Source organism: Trachypithecus francoisi, unplaced genomic scaffold (assembly GCF_009764315.1).
Source record: "Trachypithecus francoisi isolate TF-2019V2 unplaced genomic scaffold, Tfra_2.0 Lachesis_group3, whole genome shotgun sequence".
Classification (NCBI taxonomy): Eukaryota; Metazoa; Chordata; class Mammalia; order Primates; family Cercopithecidae; genus Trachypithecus; species Trachypithecus francoisi.
Window position 1 is genome coordinate 146,873,578 of NW_022681468.1, and position 19,498 is coordinate 146,893,075.

At 40.7% G+C, this 19,498-nt stretch overlaps 2 protein-coding genes across 17 annotated transcripts in view; both read right to left on the bottom strand.

Moving 5' to 3' along the window:
* Positions 1-1,305: 1,305 nt before the first annotated feature.
* Positions 1,306-11,845, bottom strand: CCNDBP1 (cyclin D1 binding protein 1). Its single transcript, XM_033190388.1, has 11 exons — positions 11,564-11,845; positions 11,343-11,402; positions 10,988-11,067; positions 7,826-7,907; positions 6,955-7,051; positions 6,708-6,781; positions 6,054-6,130; positions 5,119-5,399; positions 3,998-4,058; positions 2,048-2,094; positions 1,306-1,782 (listed from the first exon to the last, which is right to left on the bottom strand). The coding sequence occupies exons 1-11, from the start codon at positions 11,670-11,672 to the stop codon at positions 1,668-1,670; spliced, it is 1,083 nt and encodes a 360-aa protein (XP_033046279.1). The 5' UTR covers positions 11,673-11,845; the 3' UTR covers positions 1,306-1,667.
* Positions 5,077-19,498, bottom strand: part of TMEM62 (transmembrane protein 62) — a 52,714-nt gene continuing 38,292 nt past the window's right edge. For 8 of the 16 annotated variants that reach the window (XM_033190382.1, XM_033190379.1, XM_033190383.1 and 5 more), the window contains 3 exons: positions 17,664-17,768; positions 14,741-14,859; positions 12,181-12,743 (listed from right to left, as the gene is read on the bottom strand). In XM_033190382.1, coding sequence (XP_033046273.1) covers positions 12,417-12,743; positions 14,741-14,859; positions 17,664-17,768 — 551 coding nt within the window. In that variant the 3' untranslated portion in view covers positions 12,181-12,416. Of the gene's footprint in view, positions 5,088-11,993; positions 12,744-14,740; positions 14,860-17,663; positions 17,769-19,498 lie in introns of those variants that run through there. The other 8 variants (XR_004432053.1, XR_004432051.1, XR_004432052.1 and 5 more) reach the window with 4 other exon arrangements.

A 19,498-nucleotide genomic window follows, 5' to 3' on the forward strand; every position in this document is an offset into this window, starting at 1 on the left:
AGTTCGAGACCAGCCTGGCCAACATGGTGAAACCCCATCTCTACTAAAAACACAAAAATTAGCTGGGCATTGTGGTGTGCATCTGTAGTCCCAGCTACTTGGGAGGCTGAAGCCAGAGAATCGCTTGAGAACCTGGGAGATGGAGGTTGCAGTGAGCTGAGATTGTGCCACTGCACCCCAGCTTGGGGGACAGAGTGAGACTCCATCTCAAAAAAAAAAAAAAATTTTACATTGATCAGTGCTTTCCCTGATCATTATCCTTAAAGATCCAAACATGACTGAACAATGTTATACAATATAGGACCTGAAAGAAAAATTCAGTAGATAGGTCTTTATATTAGCGTTCTATATTCATTAAGTATCCCACAATTAAAGTCTGATGTTAATAACATGAATTTGGTCCAGCAGAGAAATATAAAAGTATATAAAACATAGGCTCTATATGAAAGGATAAAAGAACTAGTCTCCTGTTGTACAAAGTTATTTTGTTTATGTTATTTTGTTGCCTTGGCACTCTATCAGTCTGATTCTAGTTCCTTCCCTTTATGACACTTGTTAACAGTACAAAATGGCACTTCAAAACAGTCAATTAAAACTCATTTGGCTTAAAGAATTTCAACCCCAAGTATACATTAGTCACTTAAAGAATGACTGCTGTTGCTGATTATACCTAAAGAGGGCAGAAAGGCATATGTAATGAATTACACCTACAGAAGGAAGTCGATGGGCATGAGAGGTGGCGGAGACCTGCAGGACATGCATAAGGCCCTATTCAGCTCACCAGAATATACATCATTACAGGTTTACGCTGCTTTCCAATATGCAGTCTTCTAAACCGATGCAAAAGTACAAGTAAGTGGTGATGGTTTTGCAAAGGGATGAACTGAAAAGGCCCTTAAAATTACATAAAATCTCTAATACACTAAAAAATTTTAATTTATAAAAATTTGGTATTTACATTTGGGGACACACATAACAGACGACAACACAAGTAGGTATAAAGAAAATAAATCTGTTCAATAAGGTGGGCAAACGTAACAAATGGGCTCAATGCCAATATATTTGTGAGACAGGGAGTAATCTGGGATAATATTCAGAAGGACTTGCTGATAATAATATATAACATGGTGAAATACTAAGATGAATTTTGGAGTAATCTTTTATAAATAAAGTGTTTTTGTTCTAAATATACTTCTGATCAGAATCAGATTTTTAAACCTACAAACCCAAATGAAAGCAATGTTCTAGTCTCAATCCACTGTATTTCTGGTAAAAAAAAAAAAAGACACTTTTGAAGGGCACTCATTTAATCACTGGCCAGTTAGCATTTTATTGAGACCATCAACATCTTTACAATGAAAACAACACATTTTACTGTAAAAAGAGAATAAGGCAGCTTTCCTAGGAATCTCTGAGAAATGACTCAAGAATCAGAAATCATGCAATTTTTCATATATAGCACAGAAAAATATATTATATGCATATGGTTTATAAATAGGTGCCAACCTGGCCTAACCAACAATCTTTGGTAATAGTGTCTCTTGCTAAATATAGACAGGCACTCACTTTCAATCCAGCAAGCATTCTAGCTCCATTTTAAAAGCAGACATCAGAGCCTGACCATGATGGTGAGAGGGGGAGAAGAGAGTACAAATGAGCCTGAAAAGTCATAATTCAAGTTCACTCTGAGTGAGCTCCTTGATTCTATTCATGCAATGATCAATGGCATTAATAAGTAAAGGGATCCAACTATCTGCCGGCTGAGGGGTCACATGACTTGCTCTGAGAATAGAATAGGAAAGAAACAAGTTAAACTTATTAGGGCATCAAGGGAAAACCTACCCTCAGGAGGGAGCACAGGGAAAACTAAAATTTTTTTAAAGGGAAGCTTCTTTGCAGAATCTCAGCTGCCCCACAACTGAAGTTGAAAGAAAATCCCACACCCACCCTTTCCCACTCCTTGAAATGGGGGCTAGGGAGTTGAGAATGTCTGGACAGGAGTTCCGTTTTACTCTCAAAAAGCTATCTGAGAAGTCTTCGTACTTACTTTGTAATTTCAAGTGCCTTCTTTAAAACAGATACAAGTTTTGCAGACTAGAAAAGAAACACAGAAGTTATTCACCCTGAGCCCTACTATAAAAAGGTGAGCTCAAATATTTTAAAAAACCCAAGTAATAAAAAAATTATTTAGAAAAAGAATCTGAAGGAAGTATGCAAAACTTAAAAATGCTGATTAGGTTAGGGTGGCAGGAATACGAGTTCTTTTCATTTAGCAAGATCTTGTTAATACCATTGCTATAACATTTTAATACATTTTTTAGATCTAAAATATTTTCAATTTAAAAAAGGACAGAAAAAGGAAAATGTAACCTGAATTGGTCCCAAATGCTGATAGCTCAAAATATAAAGCAGAAATGACTAAGGCTCCTTTAAAAAAAAAAAAAAAAAAAACGCATAAAGAATTTTAAGAACACCAATATAAGGATAACATGGAGACATTTAAAAATATCAATACATATAAGATGCATATGCAGTACACATTTTAAAATTGCTAGAGCAGATACTATGTTTGGGATAGCTGACTAGGCATATTGCTAAAAACATTTGTTTCTTAGGAAATCAATTTTTTAAAAGTTAATGCCAAAAAAAGTTAACACCCAAAAGGATCCTATTCTACTTCAAGGTGTTTGTACATCATGAAGACACTTCTGATGAATCTAATTTCCATTATTCAATTTATCAGTTATTACTAGAATTGATACATTTGATTGTAAAATATAAGCTATTTGGCAGTTTTACTGCTCTTTCCAATAACATTAGAGAGAACAGAAGTCTCTCTAGCAAAGGGCACAGCACAGAACTTCAAAGAATACAATAAAATCAGATTTTTATAAGAAACTTGACTCGCCATGGTTAAATCACACTGTTTGTATTAGAACAGAGTATGTTTCTGGAACACTTATTTCTGCCTCAACTAGAAATTAGAAACTTGTGACCTCAGCCAGCTACTTCATGAACAGCTAGAGTTCAATCTAATTGCTGCTTAGTCTAGAAATTAGAAACTTGTGACTTCAGGTTGAGAAGTTCCTAAATTACTCTGTAATTAAGACTTTCTTTTCAAAGAAGCATTTTCTGTTTATTTTTTGAGACAGAGTCTTGCCCTGTTGCCCAGGCTGGAGTGCAGTAGCGCGATCTCGACTCACTGCAACTTCCACTTCCCGGGTTCAAGTGATTCTCTTGCCTCAGCCTCCCGAGTTAGCTGGGATTATAGGCGCATGATGCCTGGCTAATTTTTGTATTCTCTCTTTTTTTTTTTTTGAGATGGAGTCTCGCTCTGTAGCCCAGGCTGGAGTGCAGTGGCGTGATCTCAGCTCACTATAATCTCCGCCTCACAGGTTCACGCCATTCTCCTGCCTCAGCCTCCCGAGCAGCTGGGACTACAGGCGCCCGCCACCACGCCTGGCTTATTTTTGTATTTTTAGTAGAGACAGGGTTTCACCGTGTTAGCCAGGATGGTCTCAAAATCCTGACCTCGTGATCCGCCCACCTCGGCCTCCTAGCGTGCTGGGATTACAGGCGTGAGCCACCGCGCCTGGCCTTGTATTCTTAGTAGAGACAAGGTTTTGCCATGTTGGCCAGGCTGGTCTCAACTCCTAACCTCAGGTGATCCGACAGTCTCAGCCTCCCAGAGTGCTGGGATTACAGGTGTGAGCCACCACGCCCAGCCTTAAAGCCGCAGTTTCTAAGGCCTTTGGGCTTTTCTAAATGATTACCCAGGTGCTTATGGAGAGAGAACTATCAAAGCTCATGGCTATTATAATTCAACTTCAGCAAATATTTATCAAGCCCAAACACATGCAAGAACTGTGACATTACTGTTGTACTTGCATCCAAATGTGACAAATAAATATGTACCCTATAGCTTAGAGGAAATACTAGTGATTAGTGAAGTTCCACCCATGAGGTCTGTAGCTATTCCCTCAAAGCCAGTACTTACATTGATTCGCACGGTCAGGTGACACATAGGTGGATATATGCTCAGAGCCAAATCATCCACACTAAGAGCAGAAAACAAAAGTAATCATTAACAAAAAAAGCAACGCAGCCAGGTTGTTTCTAGTACACAACTATGGATGTCAACAGTAAGAAACTGTCGCAGAAATGCCTGTCAGTTTTTAAAATTGGGCAACTGGGCAACCAATACAGAATGAGTTCAACCAGTCTTTATTGAAACACGCATACCCCATTTCACTAGGAAGTTGGGGGGAAAATTCCCTTAGTTCATAGTAGGGTGCATGATCAATTCAGTCAAAAATGTGAGGATATGAAAACATCAGTTTAATAACTAATATAGGCAGGCAGGTCATCAATGAAAGCTAAAATTAGAGTAAAATATAACTTTACTAAAGTAAGCATCTTACTACCACCAATAATGAGGCAAACCAACACCATGTGCCTCCCTAATATGATAAAGTGAGACGTATAAAACACTCAATTATATGATATTCTTGCAAAAATGAGAACCATCACATGAATCCAGGTTGTTGGATATTTTATGAGACAACTGACCTGGTTTCTTTTTAAAATGTTGATTTTTTAAAAAAAGATTACAAAGGAACTGTTCTAGATTTCAAGAGATTAAAGAGATGACAATTAAACGCAATGTGGGACCTTGACAGAACCCTGAATTTATATGACATTTTAGATAGAGACAATTGGAGAAATCTGAATATTAGATAATATTATTATATTCAATGTCAAATTTCTTGGATGTGATAATCCACATCTTGGATGTGGAGGAGGAATAAGAGCATTTCAGGAGATACATACTGAAGTATTTAGGGGTGAAATGTCATTGCTGTCTGCAATTTACTCTCAAAACATTCTGGAATAAATATGAAACATCTGTCTGAGAAATAAACCAATATAGGAAAAAAATGTGAACAACAGACGAATCTAATAGAAGGATGTAGGAGTGTTCACCGAAGGTACTTTTTTAACTTTCCTATAGGTATGAAAAATTTCAAAATATAAAAAATCTGGAAAACCTTGTTTTCCCAGTACAAATTGAGATCAGAAAGCTGCTGCTCAGATGTTTCAAGTGGAGATCATGCTTACCTAGGGCTGATTTCATCAGAAATATCCACAATGTCGTCCAGCTGTGCCACCTGATCCTTCTTCCCATTCTCTGCCACTAAGATCCGAATTTTCTTCAGGCAGGCTTTGGATGCTCTCACCAGTGCAAGGCAGGGGATTATGAGCTCTTGATCATCCTCTGACCAATACAAGTCCTGATTGCTTGGAAACCCCAACACATCATCCTCATCATTGTGGTTGTCAGAGTTGTTCTCGTCAGTATCATTCAAGAGGCCAGAGTAAGGGTCGCATTCTTCCACAGCCTAAGACATACCATGATGTATGTGAATGCAAAAAAAAAAAAAAAAAAAAAAAAAAGGCGTATTACACTTTTACCACCGTGCCTTAGTTGTCCAAAAACCTTAGCTAGGCCGGGCGCGGTGGCTCACACCTGTAATCCCAGCACTTTGGGAGGCTAAGGCGGGCGGATCACGAGGTCAGGAGATTGAGACCATCCTGGCTAACACGGTGAAACCCCGTCCCTACCAAAAATACAAAAATTAGCCGGGCGTGGTGGCGGGCACCTGTAGTCTCAGCTGCTCGGGAGGCTGAGGCAGGAGAATGGCATGAACCCAGGAAGCGGAGCTTGCAGTGAGCCGAGATCGCACCACGGCATTCCAGCCTGGGCGACAGAGCAAGACTCCATCTCAAAAAAAAAAAAAAATACCTTAGCCATCCACTTCACTAACGGCTGCAGAGTAGAATCATTTCATAAAACCTGTTTCTCGCTCTCCTTGTCCAGTAAGGGAACGGAGAGGAGTGGTAGTAAATCACACACTAACAAGGAGTGGGAGATGGAAGACAGAGGACAGTAGTGAGAAGGGGACCTATCTGGCAATGCTCAGGAAATCTCTCTTTATAATTCATTCTCATCTACTAGTCAAGGAGTTGCCTTCCAATGATGGAGGTCCCCTCACCCGCTCCATTTCTTCATGTGCATCCTTCACAAAATCCACATTCTTGGTCAGCATCCAAAGAGCTGCAGCTTTGTTATCTATGAGTGAAAAATCAGAAGCACTAGAATTAGAGGAAAACCTCAAGAATTTTCTTAAGGCTGCAAGGAACAACCACATTGTTCCTATTGAAGGGAGTACCAAGGACGGTTGACAAGGGTGGTGGTTTAATAAAAAATTCTTCTCACTACATCCCCTGGTATCCAGACAGGGGTTTAAAAAGCTTGTATTTTATTCACCACAAGAAGAAATAAAATGGTCACATGATGTTTACCATCATGGTCCTCTTGGACAACCACCGTTTTGGCTTAGCTGTCTCTACCTCATAACTGCTTTGGTGGTTTCCATAATACTACTCTTGGGGTAGGACTAGGAAAACAAACCATATTTGTTCAACAAAAGACAGAGCCACAGCAAAGGGGAGTGGAATTTAGAAGTATGAGAACTAGAGAATGACAAAAAGTACTAATACCTACCTATTAATTTTGATAATAAAATATATATATTTCACCAGACTGTGTATATAAATTCAAATACATGTCACAAAGCTGGAAGCTAAACATGAGCGGTCTCTCTGCTTTGGGCAGCAGACACGGCCCACTTCCCACCTTCACTCACCTCTTGGCATCTGAGGCATCTGCTGGCATGCAACCCAGACACTGTTGTAGGAAATAAGGTCATTGTTCTCAGGGCTGGGGAAAGAAATCAGTAAGGATAAATTAATAACCTAGGTTCCTGTCTCCTAAAAAGCTCCTTCCTGCTGGTCATTACTCTCAGCTGTCAGTAACTTTGCTGTTAAAATGAGTTTTTCCCCTCTTAGGCAAGGAACCCCAATAACTGATAACCTAAACTGTGGCATCACTACCTCTGAGTTGGAGTGATGGAAAGCACTTCCATGAGCTGAGCCATGCCATCCACGATGTCCAGGGTGGCGCCCCGTACCAGCTTTCGCAGGGTGATCCCTGTGGCCAAACCCAAAGAATAAGCAGCCTGGTGTTCTTTTCAGAAGCACCATCTGCTTTCCTGAGTCTAAGCATTACAGAACTATAAGGTAATGTACACCCACATGCTTTAACCCACATGCTAACACAAAACTCAGGTCTTACTTATATCCCCATGGCATTTTCTTGCCCCTCCTGCCATTCCTTAGTGTTTTCTTTAAAAGAGATCTGGAACAAAATCTTTCTGTGACACCATGTGTTCATTCGTTAAAGACCGTGATCTCTTAACAACTGTAGATGAAACACTTGAAGTTTAAGCCACTTGAGTAACCCTGAAGATCCATGACATGTATTCAGTTATAATTTTGGCATGATTACAATCAATGCATGATTCTACAGGCAGGGCTGGAGGCCATTTAACCTATGAAGATGTTCAGAAATAGGGTGAGATATAATATGGGTGGAGGAAAGTAAGGATGGCCTGAGCCTGCATATGGGGCTGAGAGCCAGCCAGCATCTGTGGTGTTAAAACGGGTTGAAGAGGGAGAAGCCTGTGAGAATTAAAAGCCTTACAAGTCAGGCAAGGTAGGGGAGATGGGAAGTCATAGGAACAAAGCATCTGTATCTTAGAATAATGGCTTGATTATTTAAGTTACTTACATTACAAAATTATCCTTGACTGTATTTTATGGGAGAAAGTTATATGTTCAAGTCAGGTAAAGGTAAAAGTCACAGGACATAATCCACAATATTAGCAAAGATCTACACGAGAAATGCAACACTTATGTGGCTTACCCTGATCCTTTGGAAGCAAATAGTACACTGCAATAAATGCCTTGATGGCAGCATGGACTTGTTCACAGAACTTCTGGGTTTCCTATGGAAAAGGAAACAGATTAGATCAAAGTGGTCAACCCTTCTACTGTGGAATACAGCAGATATTTCTTTTCTTTTTCCTTCTTTTGAGACAGAGTCTCGCTCTGTCACCCAGGCTGGAGTGCAATGGCACAGTCTCAACTCACTGCAACCTCCACCTCCCAGGTTCAAGCAATTCTCCTGCCTCAGTCTCCCAAGTAGCTGGGATTACAGGCACCCACCACCACCCCCGGTTAATTTTTTGTATTTTTAGTAGAGATGGGGTTTTGCCATGTTGGCCACACTGGTCTTGAACTCCTGACCTCAGGCAATCCACCTCCCTCGGCCCCTCAAAGTGCTGAGATTACAGGTGTAAGCCACTGCACCCAGCCTAAGGCAGATATTTCTACAGCATTATCAAACATTTTCTGAAGCCCTGGTATGAAGGTAGCCTTCTGCTATACTCACTACATACCAGAGAGGATTTAGCTATATAGTAGACACTGGGCTGACAACTCAATAAACCATTAAGAAACAGCAGGAAAAAACTTATTCCTGATACACTATATCCCAAGATATTCATGATATCTTAGACCAGGAGTTGGCAAACTGTGGTCCTCAGGCCAACTCAGGCCCCACTGCCTGTTTTTGTAAATAAAGTATATTGGGACACAGTCACACTCATTGGTTTAAATGTCTGTAGTTGTGTCTGCTCTACAAGGGCAGAGTTGGGTAGTTGGCTACAAAATCTAAAATATTTACTAACTGGCCCTTTACAGAAAAGAGAGGGAGAGAGAGAGATAGACAGACAGACCGACTGACAGACCATGGTTATTAGATCACTAACCAGGTATCTCTCTCTTAACAGAATCACAATATGTAACTAAAGTTAACTAGCATGGACTCAACAATGCTCCATGTTAACTATTTTCCTTCTAGGTGGTCACTGGCTTTCTCATCTTCCTTGTCCTCAATTGACTTAAATTCTAAGTCAATACTATATAAATGTGGTCCAGGTTGGAGCCAGTCTACAAACTGTTTGTGACCAGTCAGGGATGAGATAAGGACAGTGACTGAGAGTGTTTAGAAACTTTTATGGCAATTTGACATTTATTCAACATCCAAGTACATAATTTTATTAAAGTATCATTCCATACAGACTGGAATTTAAAAAAAACAAAAAAACTACCCATCTTTTAGTAGGACTAAAGTGGTGAGATCTCAAGAAGGAAATGATGACTCATGTGTTTGTATGTGTACATATACACACATATATACATATACGTATTTATTTGAATATATTTATATACTTGAATATTTGTATGTATTTCAAATAAATCCAAATTCTAATTTTTCATCTATGAGTGAAACTACTGTCCTGAGCATGTATAGAAAATCAGTTCTACGCTGCCTCCTTGTGGTATCTTACTTGCAGTGAGTTTTAGCAGCAAGTCCTAAGTGTATTTGAAAGAAAGGGGTTAGCAGATAAGAAAAATAAGATAATATTAACTACTCTTTTTGAAATAGTCTATTTTCCACGAATCTTTTAAAGTGCTTTCATACAATTCATCTCTTGTTTCCTCGTCACAAATCTCAAAGGTAGGCCAGGCACGGTGGCTCATGCCTGTAATCCCTACACTTTGGGAGGTCAAGGTAGGCGGATCACTTGAGGTCAGGAGTTCGAGACTAGCCTGCCCAACATGGTGAAACCCCGTCTCAACTAAAAATACAAAAATTAGCCGGGCATGGTGGCAGGTGCCTGTAATTCCAGCTACTCGAGAGGCTGAGGCAGGAGAACTGCTTGAACCCGGTAGGCAGAGGATGCAGTGAGCCGAGACTGCCACCGCACTTCAGCCTGAGTGACAGAGTGAGACTCTGTCTCAAACAAACAAACAAAAAAACTCAAAGGTATGTGAGGAGGAGAAAGTTTATCACTGTAGGTACATGCAGCAGAAGATACCTATATTCTTTCCAAACACCTGTATATGTAGACTGAGAAATTAAAACTATTAACTATGAAAACCAAATAAGGCAATGAATATGCCATTTTAAAAGAATCTTACTCCCATATTAAGGATACATAGCTCTAGAAAAACTAAGCATAGAGCATACATGGTCACAGCCAACATGTTTACTTTCATTAGTTTAATAATAAAGGAATATTTAAAACGCATAAATTCTTTGTTCTAGCAATTCCACTTCCGGGAATTTTTTCTACTGATATACATACATACACAGAATTAGGTAATTCACCACGACATTGTTTGCAGTAATTCTAAGTTGGAAACAGCTTAAATGTCCACATAGAGTATGGTTAAATTATGTTTATATCTAGTCTATTGAATACCATGCAGTCATTACAAAGAACGGAACAACTTTATAGTAACTGCTAAGAGTTGATTTCTAAGCTCTATTGTTAATTTATTTAAAGGAAGATCTAGAACAGTGTTTATGGTATCTTATCATTTGTGTAAAAAGAAGCTGACACATACAAGATAAATGTTTATGAATGTATATATGCACAGAATATATGTGGAATAATGCAAAAGGAACTGGGGGAGACAAAAATGAGAAAGTGGATGGAACGATAAACTTAACACACTTAACTTTGATATCTTCTGACTTTTATACTATCTGCGTGTTACTGATTAAATATAAAAAATAATATAAAAAGGATATTATGTAGTATAACAGAATAGGTGTACCTTAGACATCAGATAGACCTTGATTTAAAGTCTAGCTCCCCTGCTTTTTTTAAAAATCTTAACCTGAGCTTCTGAGCCTGCTTGCTCATCTGTCAGATGGCCAACAAGTATGTGAAAACACCCAGCAAATAAAAAGTGCTTAAAAAATTATCAGAAAAGCAACAATCAGGGTGAACTTCAGATTGAACCAATATTTATAAGACCTGCCTACACCGCGCCAGGAACTGCACTTGGCAATTCGGTCTTCACAACAATCGTGTGAAGTAAAAAACGGTAACCTCATTGGACAGATGAAGAAAATAAATCTCCTGGCATGCGTGTAAAAGGTGGAAAGAAAATTAGAGGATTCCTAAGGTGTAACTCGGCAGCCCAAGGATTCCAGGAAAGTGAAGCCCACCTGTGGAGACGGCAGTGGAAGCTGAGAGAAGACTGTGGTCAGAGTCGTGGCTTCCCTTGACACTGTCACAGCTGCCTCATCTGGGGGGTGGCCGAAGAGAAGGCAGGTGCCAATACATTAGTGCTGCACGGACTTGGAAGATACGCGTTCCCTTACCGACCAAGACTTCTCAAAAACACCTCCCGAATGTCGATGTTAGAATTCTAGTTCACCCTCTCAGGTGCTGAGGTGGGAATCTCACAGAAAGGATGCAGCGGGGGAGGGCAGTCCCCTCCCTGGGGGAGAGCGAGAGGGAAGGGGGTCGGGACGCTGGAGGAACCGAGGCAAGGGGAGCCCGGAAAGGAGGCGCACTCACTGAGTCTTCTCCAGAACATCTCTCGATTAAACTCCTCGGTGGTCTCCTGGGCTTCGCCGACTTGTGGGTGTGGCGTGTGGGGGCCGAATGGTGGCGAATGGAAAAGCTGAGGTAAGCGGAGCTACCTCCCTCGCCCGAGCCCGGCTCCCCGCCGCCGCCCCAGCCCGGCCTCTCCCCGAGCCCGCCCCTGCCGTCGCGCGTTCCAACTCGCGTCAGCTCACCCCGCACTCGAGGCAGGAGCAACCGCAGCTCCTCCGCCAAGTGCCGGAGCTGCTGCAAAGGTGGAGCCAGGTTGGGGGCTGCGGCTGCAGGTGCAGTTGCGCTCGCCATCTCAGTCGCTTGCCGAAGGCCGCAAACACAGGACTCCGCCGCCACTGCCGGAGCCGCACTGCGACAGCCGCTCCACTTCCGGGCCACAGCGTCAATGGCTCGTTTCCGGCAACAAGCCGTCCAGCCCCACCCCAGAGGCCCGGCCCCGCCCCCAGAGGTCCAGCACCACCCATTCCATTATGAGAGACCAGGCCTGGCCCCGCCTCCTCCACCCCCGCCCTGTCCCCAGAGGTCCAGCACCAACCATCCCAGAGGCCAGGACAGCCCACGCCTTCTCTCGCCCCTTAAGCGAGGCCACACGAGCAAGGCTCAGCCTCATGGTCTTTCTTATTCATCATTCATTCATTTATTTGATTAGTTGAACACACTTCCGAGCACAGCGGTAGGTGCTTTACATGGGGTAACCCCTAAAAAACACACTGGGCCTCAGACACTCCCGTACACACACCCAACCCCTACCCTGTGGGTGTCCTAGATAAGGGTTTTCTCTTCACAAAGATAAATCAACTCTTTGCCTCCTTGAGGAGGGAAGGAATAAAGGCATTATTTTTGAGAATTTTCTGCAGTCCATTCTGCAGGTATCAGTAGTGGGTAATGCCTCCAACATCCAGGAGTCCAAACGAGCAGCAGCTCCCTAAAGCTCACGCACCAATACTGGCCCTCCACCTGCTACTGGTGTAGAGGCCTGGGCTACAGACACAGAGGCTGGGCTTCTGCCCAGCTGCTAGTGGTGAGACATGGCCTTCAGGAGCTCAGGTGGCTTTTTAACTGCACCATGAAGATTCCAAGCTTGGCGGAGTTCAGTGTCCACACACAACGAATGAGAACAGGTGTCAGCAGTGTCAACCAGGTCCGCAAAGGAGAGAATAAAAAAGCTAGGGTGCCGTATGTCGCATAAAGAAAGTAGCAGGAATAAACCTGCCAGATGTACAGCAGTAGCATAAGTAGGTGAACAGGCATAATTTTCAAGTATTTTCTTTGATGGAGATGAGACCTGAAGCTGTGACCAAAGCACCGCTGCAGCAAGCTCCAACACATGTAAGCCATCAAGGGGATGTTAAAAAACGCCAGCTGGAAAAGAACAGAGCCATAGCTTACTCCCAAGTCCTTGGAAGAGTTTGGTCTTAATAATGCATCATTAGTGGATCCTAAGAATATGCTGCTTTCTGTCTTGGGGTTAGCTAATTTACTTCAAGCACAGTTGCTTATAACACAACAGCTGACTTGTGGCTAGTTGTGTATTTGCCCACGTCCTTTTATTCATCTTAGAGGCGGGTATCATTTAATTTATGTTGAAGTCCCAACTTGTAGTACAGTATCATATACATAGTTAATACCCAGTGATGTTAAGCTGGAATTGAACTGAGTAAATGTATACACACACATACAACAACCCCTCTTTTTTGGTGGAGTGAGGGGAGGGCTTGGCTGTCAGTATTTTTTTATCTCCATTTTTGTTTGAGGTAGCGTGATTAAGTACTGGAATATAAACTAGAAGATCTAAATTATAATCCAAGTTGAGCAGCTGTATGATTCATTCATTTAACAAATATTTATTGAGCACCCGTTATGTGGCAGGCATGAGCTAGGCTCCAAGTTAGGGACACAATGGCAAACAAGTTAGAAAAGGTCTGTCATAGAGCTAACGTTCTAACAGGGAAAAGACAATGACAAAAAAAAAACAAAAAATATAATTACAGATTGTGATTAGTTCAATGAAGGAAAGAACTGGGTCATAAGAAGGTAATGGGGAGAAAGGCTCTCAGAGGCCAGGACAGGAATAAATCAGCGGAGGGAAGTGCATTCCAGGCAGAAGGAACAAATGAAAAGCCCAGAGATGGGAGAGGTCTTGGCCTCTTTAAGGAAGTGCATGCAGAGCATAAGCCAGGTGGAAATTGGGGCAGTCGGCAGGACCCAGATCACTGCTCTGCTTCAAAGCATTTCAAGCTGAAAAGTAAGTGAGCTGATTGTAAAGTTTTTAAAAGAGCACACTGGATGCTCAGTATTAAACTGAGAGCAAGCAGGCAAGAATATCAGGGAGAAGACCCAGGCAAGAAATAATTACAATTTAGATTAGGGTAACAGAAATAGAGAGAAGTGGATGGATTCAAGATATGCACTGGAAGCAGATCAAATAAGGTAGAGCTTGCTGGTGAAACAGACACAGGGTACAAAGGAAAGGGAATAATTGAGGATACATCTTGGAGAAATCAGATGAATGGTGGAGTCATTTATTAAAACTAGAAAAGCAGGAACCGGTTTGGGGTAGAAATAATGTTCCTATTAGAGAGGTATCATATGAAGTTGAGATGCCTGTTAGACATCTGTGGCCATTGGATATAGAGGCACTTGAAGTGCAGAGAAGAGGTCAAGATCAGAGATATAGATTTGGGAGTCACGGGTCTGGATGATACATAAAGTCCATTATTAGTGTACTATTTATTAGAATATGAATGTAAACATTTACAAAGGAAAAAACCCTGCCGTTTGGTAAGGCTCAGGATTCATTTGGTATGAGAGAGTTCCTTGGAGACAGCCTCCATCTACATAATAGAAAACTGAAATGAGGCTGGGCACAGTGGCTCCCGCCTGTAATCCCAGCACTTTGGGAGGCCGACACGGGCGGATCACCTGAGGTCAGGAGTTAGAGGCCAGCCTGGCCAACATGGTGAAACCCCATCTCTACCAAAAATGCAAAAATTAGCCGGGCATGGTAGCACATGCCTGTAATCCCAGCTACACAGGAGGCTGAGGCAAGAAAAGCACTGGAACCCAAGAGGCGGAGGCTGCAGTGAGCTGAGATTGCACCACAGTGCTCCAGCCTGGGCAACAGCGCAATGCTGTCTCGGGGAATAAAAAATGTATTTACATGTTTACGTGAGAGTGGTAGAAGGAGTTTAGGAAGCACTTTAAAAGCAAATGAAGCTTTTATTAAAGACTCCCCTGCAAGTAAAGTAGGAAAGATGATCTATGGTACTTAATTTTGGATTTTGGATTTAATTCATAACTGTTATGCAATTAGTCCGACAAGGCCAAGATGTTCTTAAATTGCCTTTCTGACTTCTTACCTGGAGAATTCCAATTATAAATGTTATGCTGCCTTGTAGGAAATGTCCATTAACAAATATCCCAAAGGAAAAGCAGCAACCCAATTTGCCATCAATGATTTCACCAAAAAACCATGGACCTAAAAGAGGCAATGGACAAAAAAGGAGGAGATTAAATAACTATAACTCTGATTACATATATCATGAGATGCATTTATAGGAATAATGCAAATATATGAGACTAGCCATCTATAAGTATTTTATTTCATAGCCTTTCCTCTTTGTTAATCTCTATGTTGTATTCGATATCCTCGCTAACCAACTATTTGCTCCTTTACTCCATATTTTTTGGATTATGAAATTGTCTTAGTAGACACTATACCTGGAACAGATATGTGTCTTATAGAGTCTAGAAACAAAAAAAAGCACACTCACATTTTTGAAAATTCCGTTGCAATAATAACCTCAATATAATGCATTAACATTTCCTTTAAGAGGTAAAGAGGTATTCCACAGAAGTTAAATTTCCAGATGATTGAGAATTACTCCTTAAAGCAAAAAAACTTCAACTACCTTTTGAAAGAAATCTTTCTAAGATGCACTCATTAATATAATGAATGTATTTTAACCTCTTCTTGAAGGCCCACAGTCATTACTTTGTATATCAACTACATAATCACGGTTACCATGTAGAAAGTTGAACTTGCTTCAGTTTTCTCATCTAGAATGCCATGCTGACTTTTCTCTCCTCTCTATTATTAGTTACTGCCCCCTTCTCAGTGTGTGAGTTTCTAGGTATTATTATTATTATTAATATTGTCATTTTGTCTTGTAAGTGTGCTGGTTTATGTAAGAGTGTCAAGTGTTTGTCAAGAGTGATAAGGGACAGTTAGACTTGCCTTCTCAAAATGCAAATACGAGGCCAGGCAGGGTGGCTCATGCCTGTAATCCCAGCACTTTGGGAGGCCAAGGCGGGTCGATCACCTGAGATCAGGAGTTCAAGACCAGCCTGGCCAACATGGTGAAATCCTGTCTCTACTAAAAATACAAAAATTAGCCAAGTGTGGTGGAACACGCCTGTAATGCCAGCTACTCGGGAGGCTGAGGTAGGAGAATGGCTTGAACCCGGGAGGCAGAGGCTGCAGTGAGCCAAGATTGTACCACTGCACTCCAGCCTGGGCAACAAAGTGAGACTATATCTCAAAAAAAAAAAAAAAAAAAAATGCAAATACCATCATTTGCTGGCAAGAATAGGGTTCAGCTTTAAAAAGTCAGAGGAGGCCGGGCGGTGGCTCAAGCCTGTAATCCCAGCACTTTGGGAGGCGAGACGGGCGGATCACGAGGTCAGAAGATCGAGACCATCCTGGCTAACACGGTGAAACCCGTCTCTACTAAAAATACAAAAAAACTAGCCGGGCGAGGTGGCAGGCGCCTGTAGTCCCAGCTACTTGGGAGGCTGAGGCAGGAGAATGCGTAAACCCGGGAGGCGAGCTTGCAGTGAGCTGAGATCCGCCACTGCACTCCAGTCCGGGCGACAAAGCGAGACTCCGCCTCAAAAAAAAAAAAAAAAAAAAAAAAAAGTCAGAGGCAATTTTCTCAGATATTCTTATATAACTGCATTAAAGACATATGAATCTAAAAAGGTGCTTTATCTTCAGGTTTCAACTTCTTGAATGGAACAATTCTTCCCTATTAATGTATTTTGTTTTGTTTTGTTTTACAGCCCAGGAACCAGATTACTTGCTTTACCTCATTTTGTAAGACAAGCATCAAAAACAGCTTCAACCTATCTTGTAACAAGAGAACTTACCTCCAAAGGTGATCTGCCATAGCTTACACAGAATCATTAAGTGTTATATTTTCATTTGTTCTCTGGTGGGAGTTACTAATAAGCAGAGTTTAAAGGGAGGATAAAGGTGTAAAAGACTAAGACTAGGCAACAAACAGGCTAATGTACTCCTAATTGACTTTTATTCACTAAGAAACATGAGCACAAAAGTCTAAAAGAGATTTACGGGGATTTCTGCTTTTAATAACTGTGGCTAAGTGACTTTGTAAGTACAGTCATGCATTGCTTAACCATGAGGATGCATTCTGAGAGATGTGTCCTTAGGCAATTTTGTCCTTACATGTCATACACAAACCTACATGATGTAGTCTACTATATACCTCCAAATCCACTATAGTCTTATGGGACTGCCACTGTATATGGGGTCCCTTGTTGACTGAAATGTTGTCATATGCCACATGATAGTACTGGGTATAATAATACAACAGAAGAGTGCAGATATGCCTGAACTATTGCTCATCTCAGCTTCTCTCTTTTTTGACCTGAATTTTTGAGAGCCACACATTAGTAAATATTTAATGAACTACACACTAAGCAAAATAGGCAAAATACCAATGGATAGATATATATACTTTTTTTTTTTTTGAGATGGCATCTTGCTGTGTTGCCCAGGCTGGATTTGACCTCCTGGGCTCAAGCAGTCCTCTCGCCTCAGCCCCCTGGAACTACAGGCATGAGCCACCGTACCCACCTACCAGTGAATATTTTAATGAGGAAATAGATAATAAACACAGAAGATAAGTATAAATTCTGATAAAGGTAATGATGGAAATAAAACGTGTGATGAGATATAGACTAAAACTGAGACAGACAAAGGTTTCTCTAAGGAGGTGCTATTTCAGCTTCTATTAGGTTTCTACACAAATACTAATTCTGTAGCAGTCTTCTCAGCACCCTTAAGTTAACTTGGTGTTAACTAAATGTCCTTTAAACATGTTAGGCACGAGCTTTATTTTCCAAAACCGTGTCCCAGAAAATGATTTATGAAGAATCCATGAGAGCCATTTGTTATACCCTCAAAAGTCTAATTCTGTTGTCAAAATTGTTAATATATTCTTTGGCAAAATTCCCCACAATCTGCACTAATTTACTTACCCAGCACTGTATATAGTGTCAACAACAACACAGAATAGTAGCAGATGTTTATTTTGCTCAAGACATGAAGAGAAAATGAGGTCAGATTTATAAACCCTGAAGGCTCTAAAAAACATAAAGTTGAAAAATTCAGTGAACACATGCAAAGTTCAGTTTCTTTATGACATTTTCTAGAAGACTTTCATGGGCTATCTACCATATATTCAGCAAATCCTTTGTTAGATGGTAACTATAAAGATGACACCACTTCAAATTCAGAATTTGGCAGGAATCCTGGTGAGACAGTTCATTTAGAATTGCAGAAGGCAGAGTTCGAAGAAATGGTGTAGTTGTGAGACATTTTATATATATCATAAGATATATAATTGTTATATTTATATATATCACAATATATCAAACTCATATATATGCACATATATGTACATATACATACATATATAGATATATATAATAACTGAAAACAATGGACACATCTACAGAGCAGCATACTATTTTATCTTGTCTTTTTTTTTTCTCTTCCTTTTTGTGGAGAACGGGGTCTCGCTATATTGCCCAGGCAGGTCTCAAACTCTTGGGCTCAAGCTATCCTCCCGCCTCTGCCTCCCTGAGAGCTAGGTTTGAAAGACAGTGGTTTGTTCAAAGGATGATCAAGTCTCTGCTTTCTATGGAATTTAGTGTCCAAATATACAAACTTCAAAAAGGTGTATCAAAGTATTTCAAAAGTAAATTAAAAGAAATATCAAAATATCTTCATTCTAATCATAGATATGAATATCTGTCCAAATATAGTCCTTTCTTGTACATTATACAGTTAACTCATAGCTAACCTCTTACTCCAATTGAAAGGTTTCCCTAAACTTTCCAAATTAGCATGCTTTTAAAATACAGTGACAAAAAGCCCAAGTGTAAGGGCTTGACTCAGAGAAGCTCCATTCTGTAGCCACAGTCTATAGTACCATGGATCCTCAGCTCCAGCCAGCCATGTCACTCACGCATGTGGCTGATCATAAACCAGTCAGCTGAGGACTATGAAAGGAAGCTCAGTGTACACTAAGCAACACTACTGGTAAAAAATATTTAAAGGACTAGTCCCAGTGAAAGACAGTCCAATGTAAGTTAAATAAGTCATGTCTTTGCTAAAAGACCAGCACATTCATTTTATACTTATAACCTTGCTCAGCCTAACACTTAATTTTATGCCAAGCCTAATAATGCATGACCTTTCCTACTTTGTGTGTTACTCTCTCAGCTTCTTTTTTGTTCTAGTCTGTACTTCTCAAAGTATTAGCCTACATATTCAGATAGAATAATAATTATTTATTATTTTAAGAAATCCTTTAGCCTTAGAGGCAGCTATTCTTTAAATTTTAAGTAATTATTCTCCATTTTGGCTGCACATTAGAATAACCTAGGGGAACTTTTAGAAAATACTCATGCTTATATCTCACCCTCCAGAGATTCTGATTTAATTTTCCTGGGGTAGAGGGAGATCTTAGGCAGCAACTCAGTGATTTTAAGCAGTCAGGATTGAGAAACACTGCTTTCGACAGAGCCGTGCTTCTCAGTCTTCACTGTACATTGGAATCATCCGGGGAGCTTTAAAAGGTACTGATGCTTAGGTCCCACCCTGGAGATTCTAATGTAATTGGTATAGAATGCTGTTGTAGGTACTGAAATTTCAGAAGTTCCCCCAGCGGATTCTAAGGTACAACCAAAGTTGAAAAGTCTTATTTAGAGGAAAGAACTGACCTGGGGTCAGAAGCCTTGGGTTTGGAGTCTCTCCTCTATCTCTTATTAGCTACGAAACCTTGGACAATTTACATAACCTCCCCAAA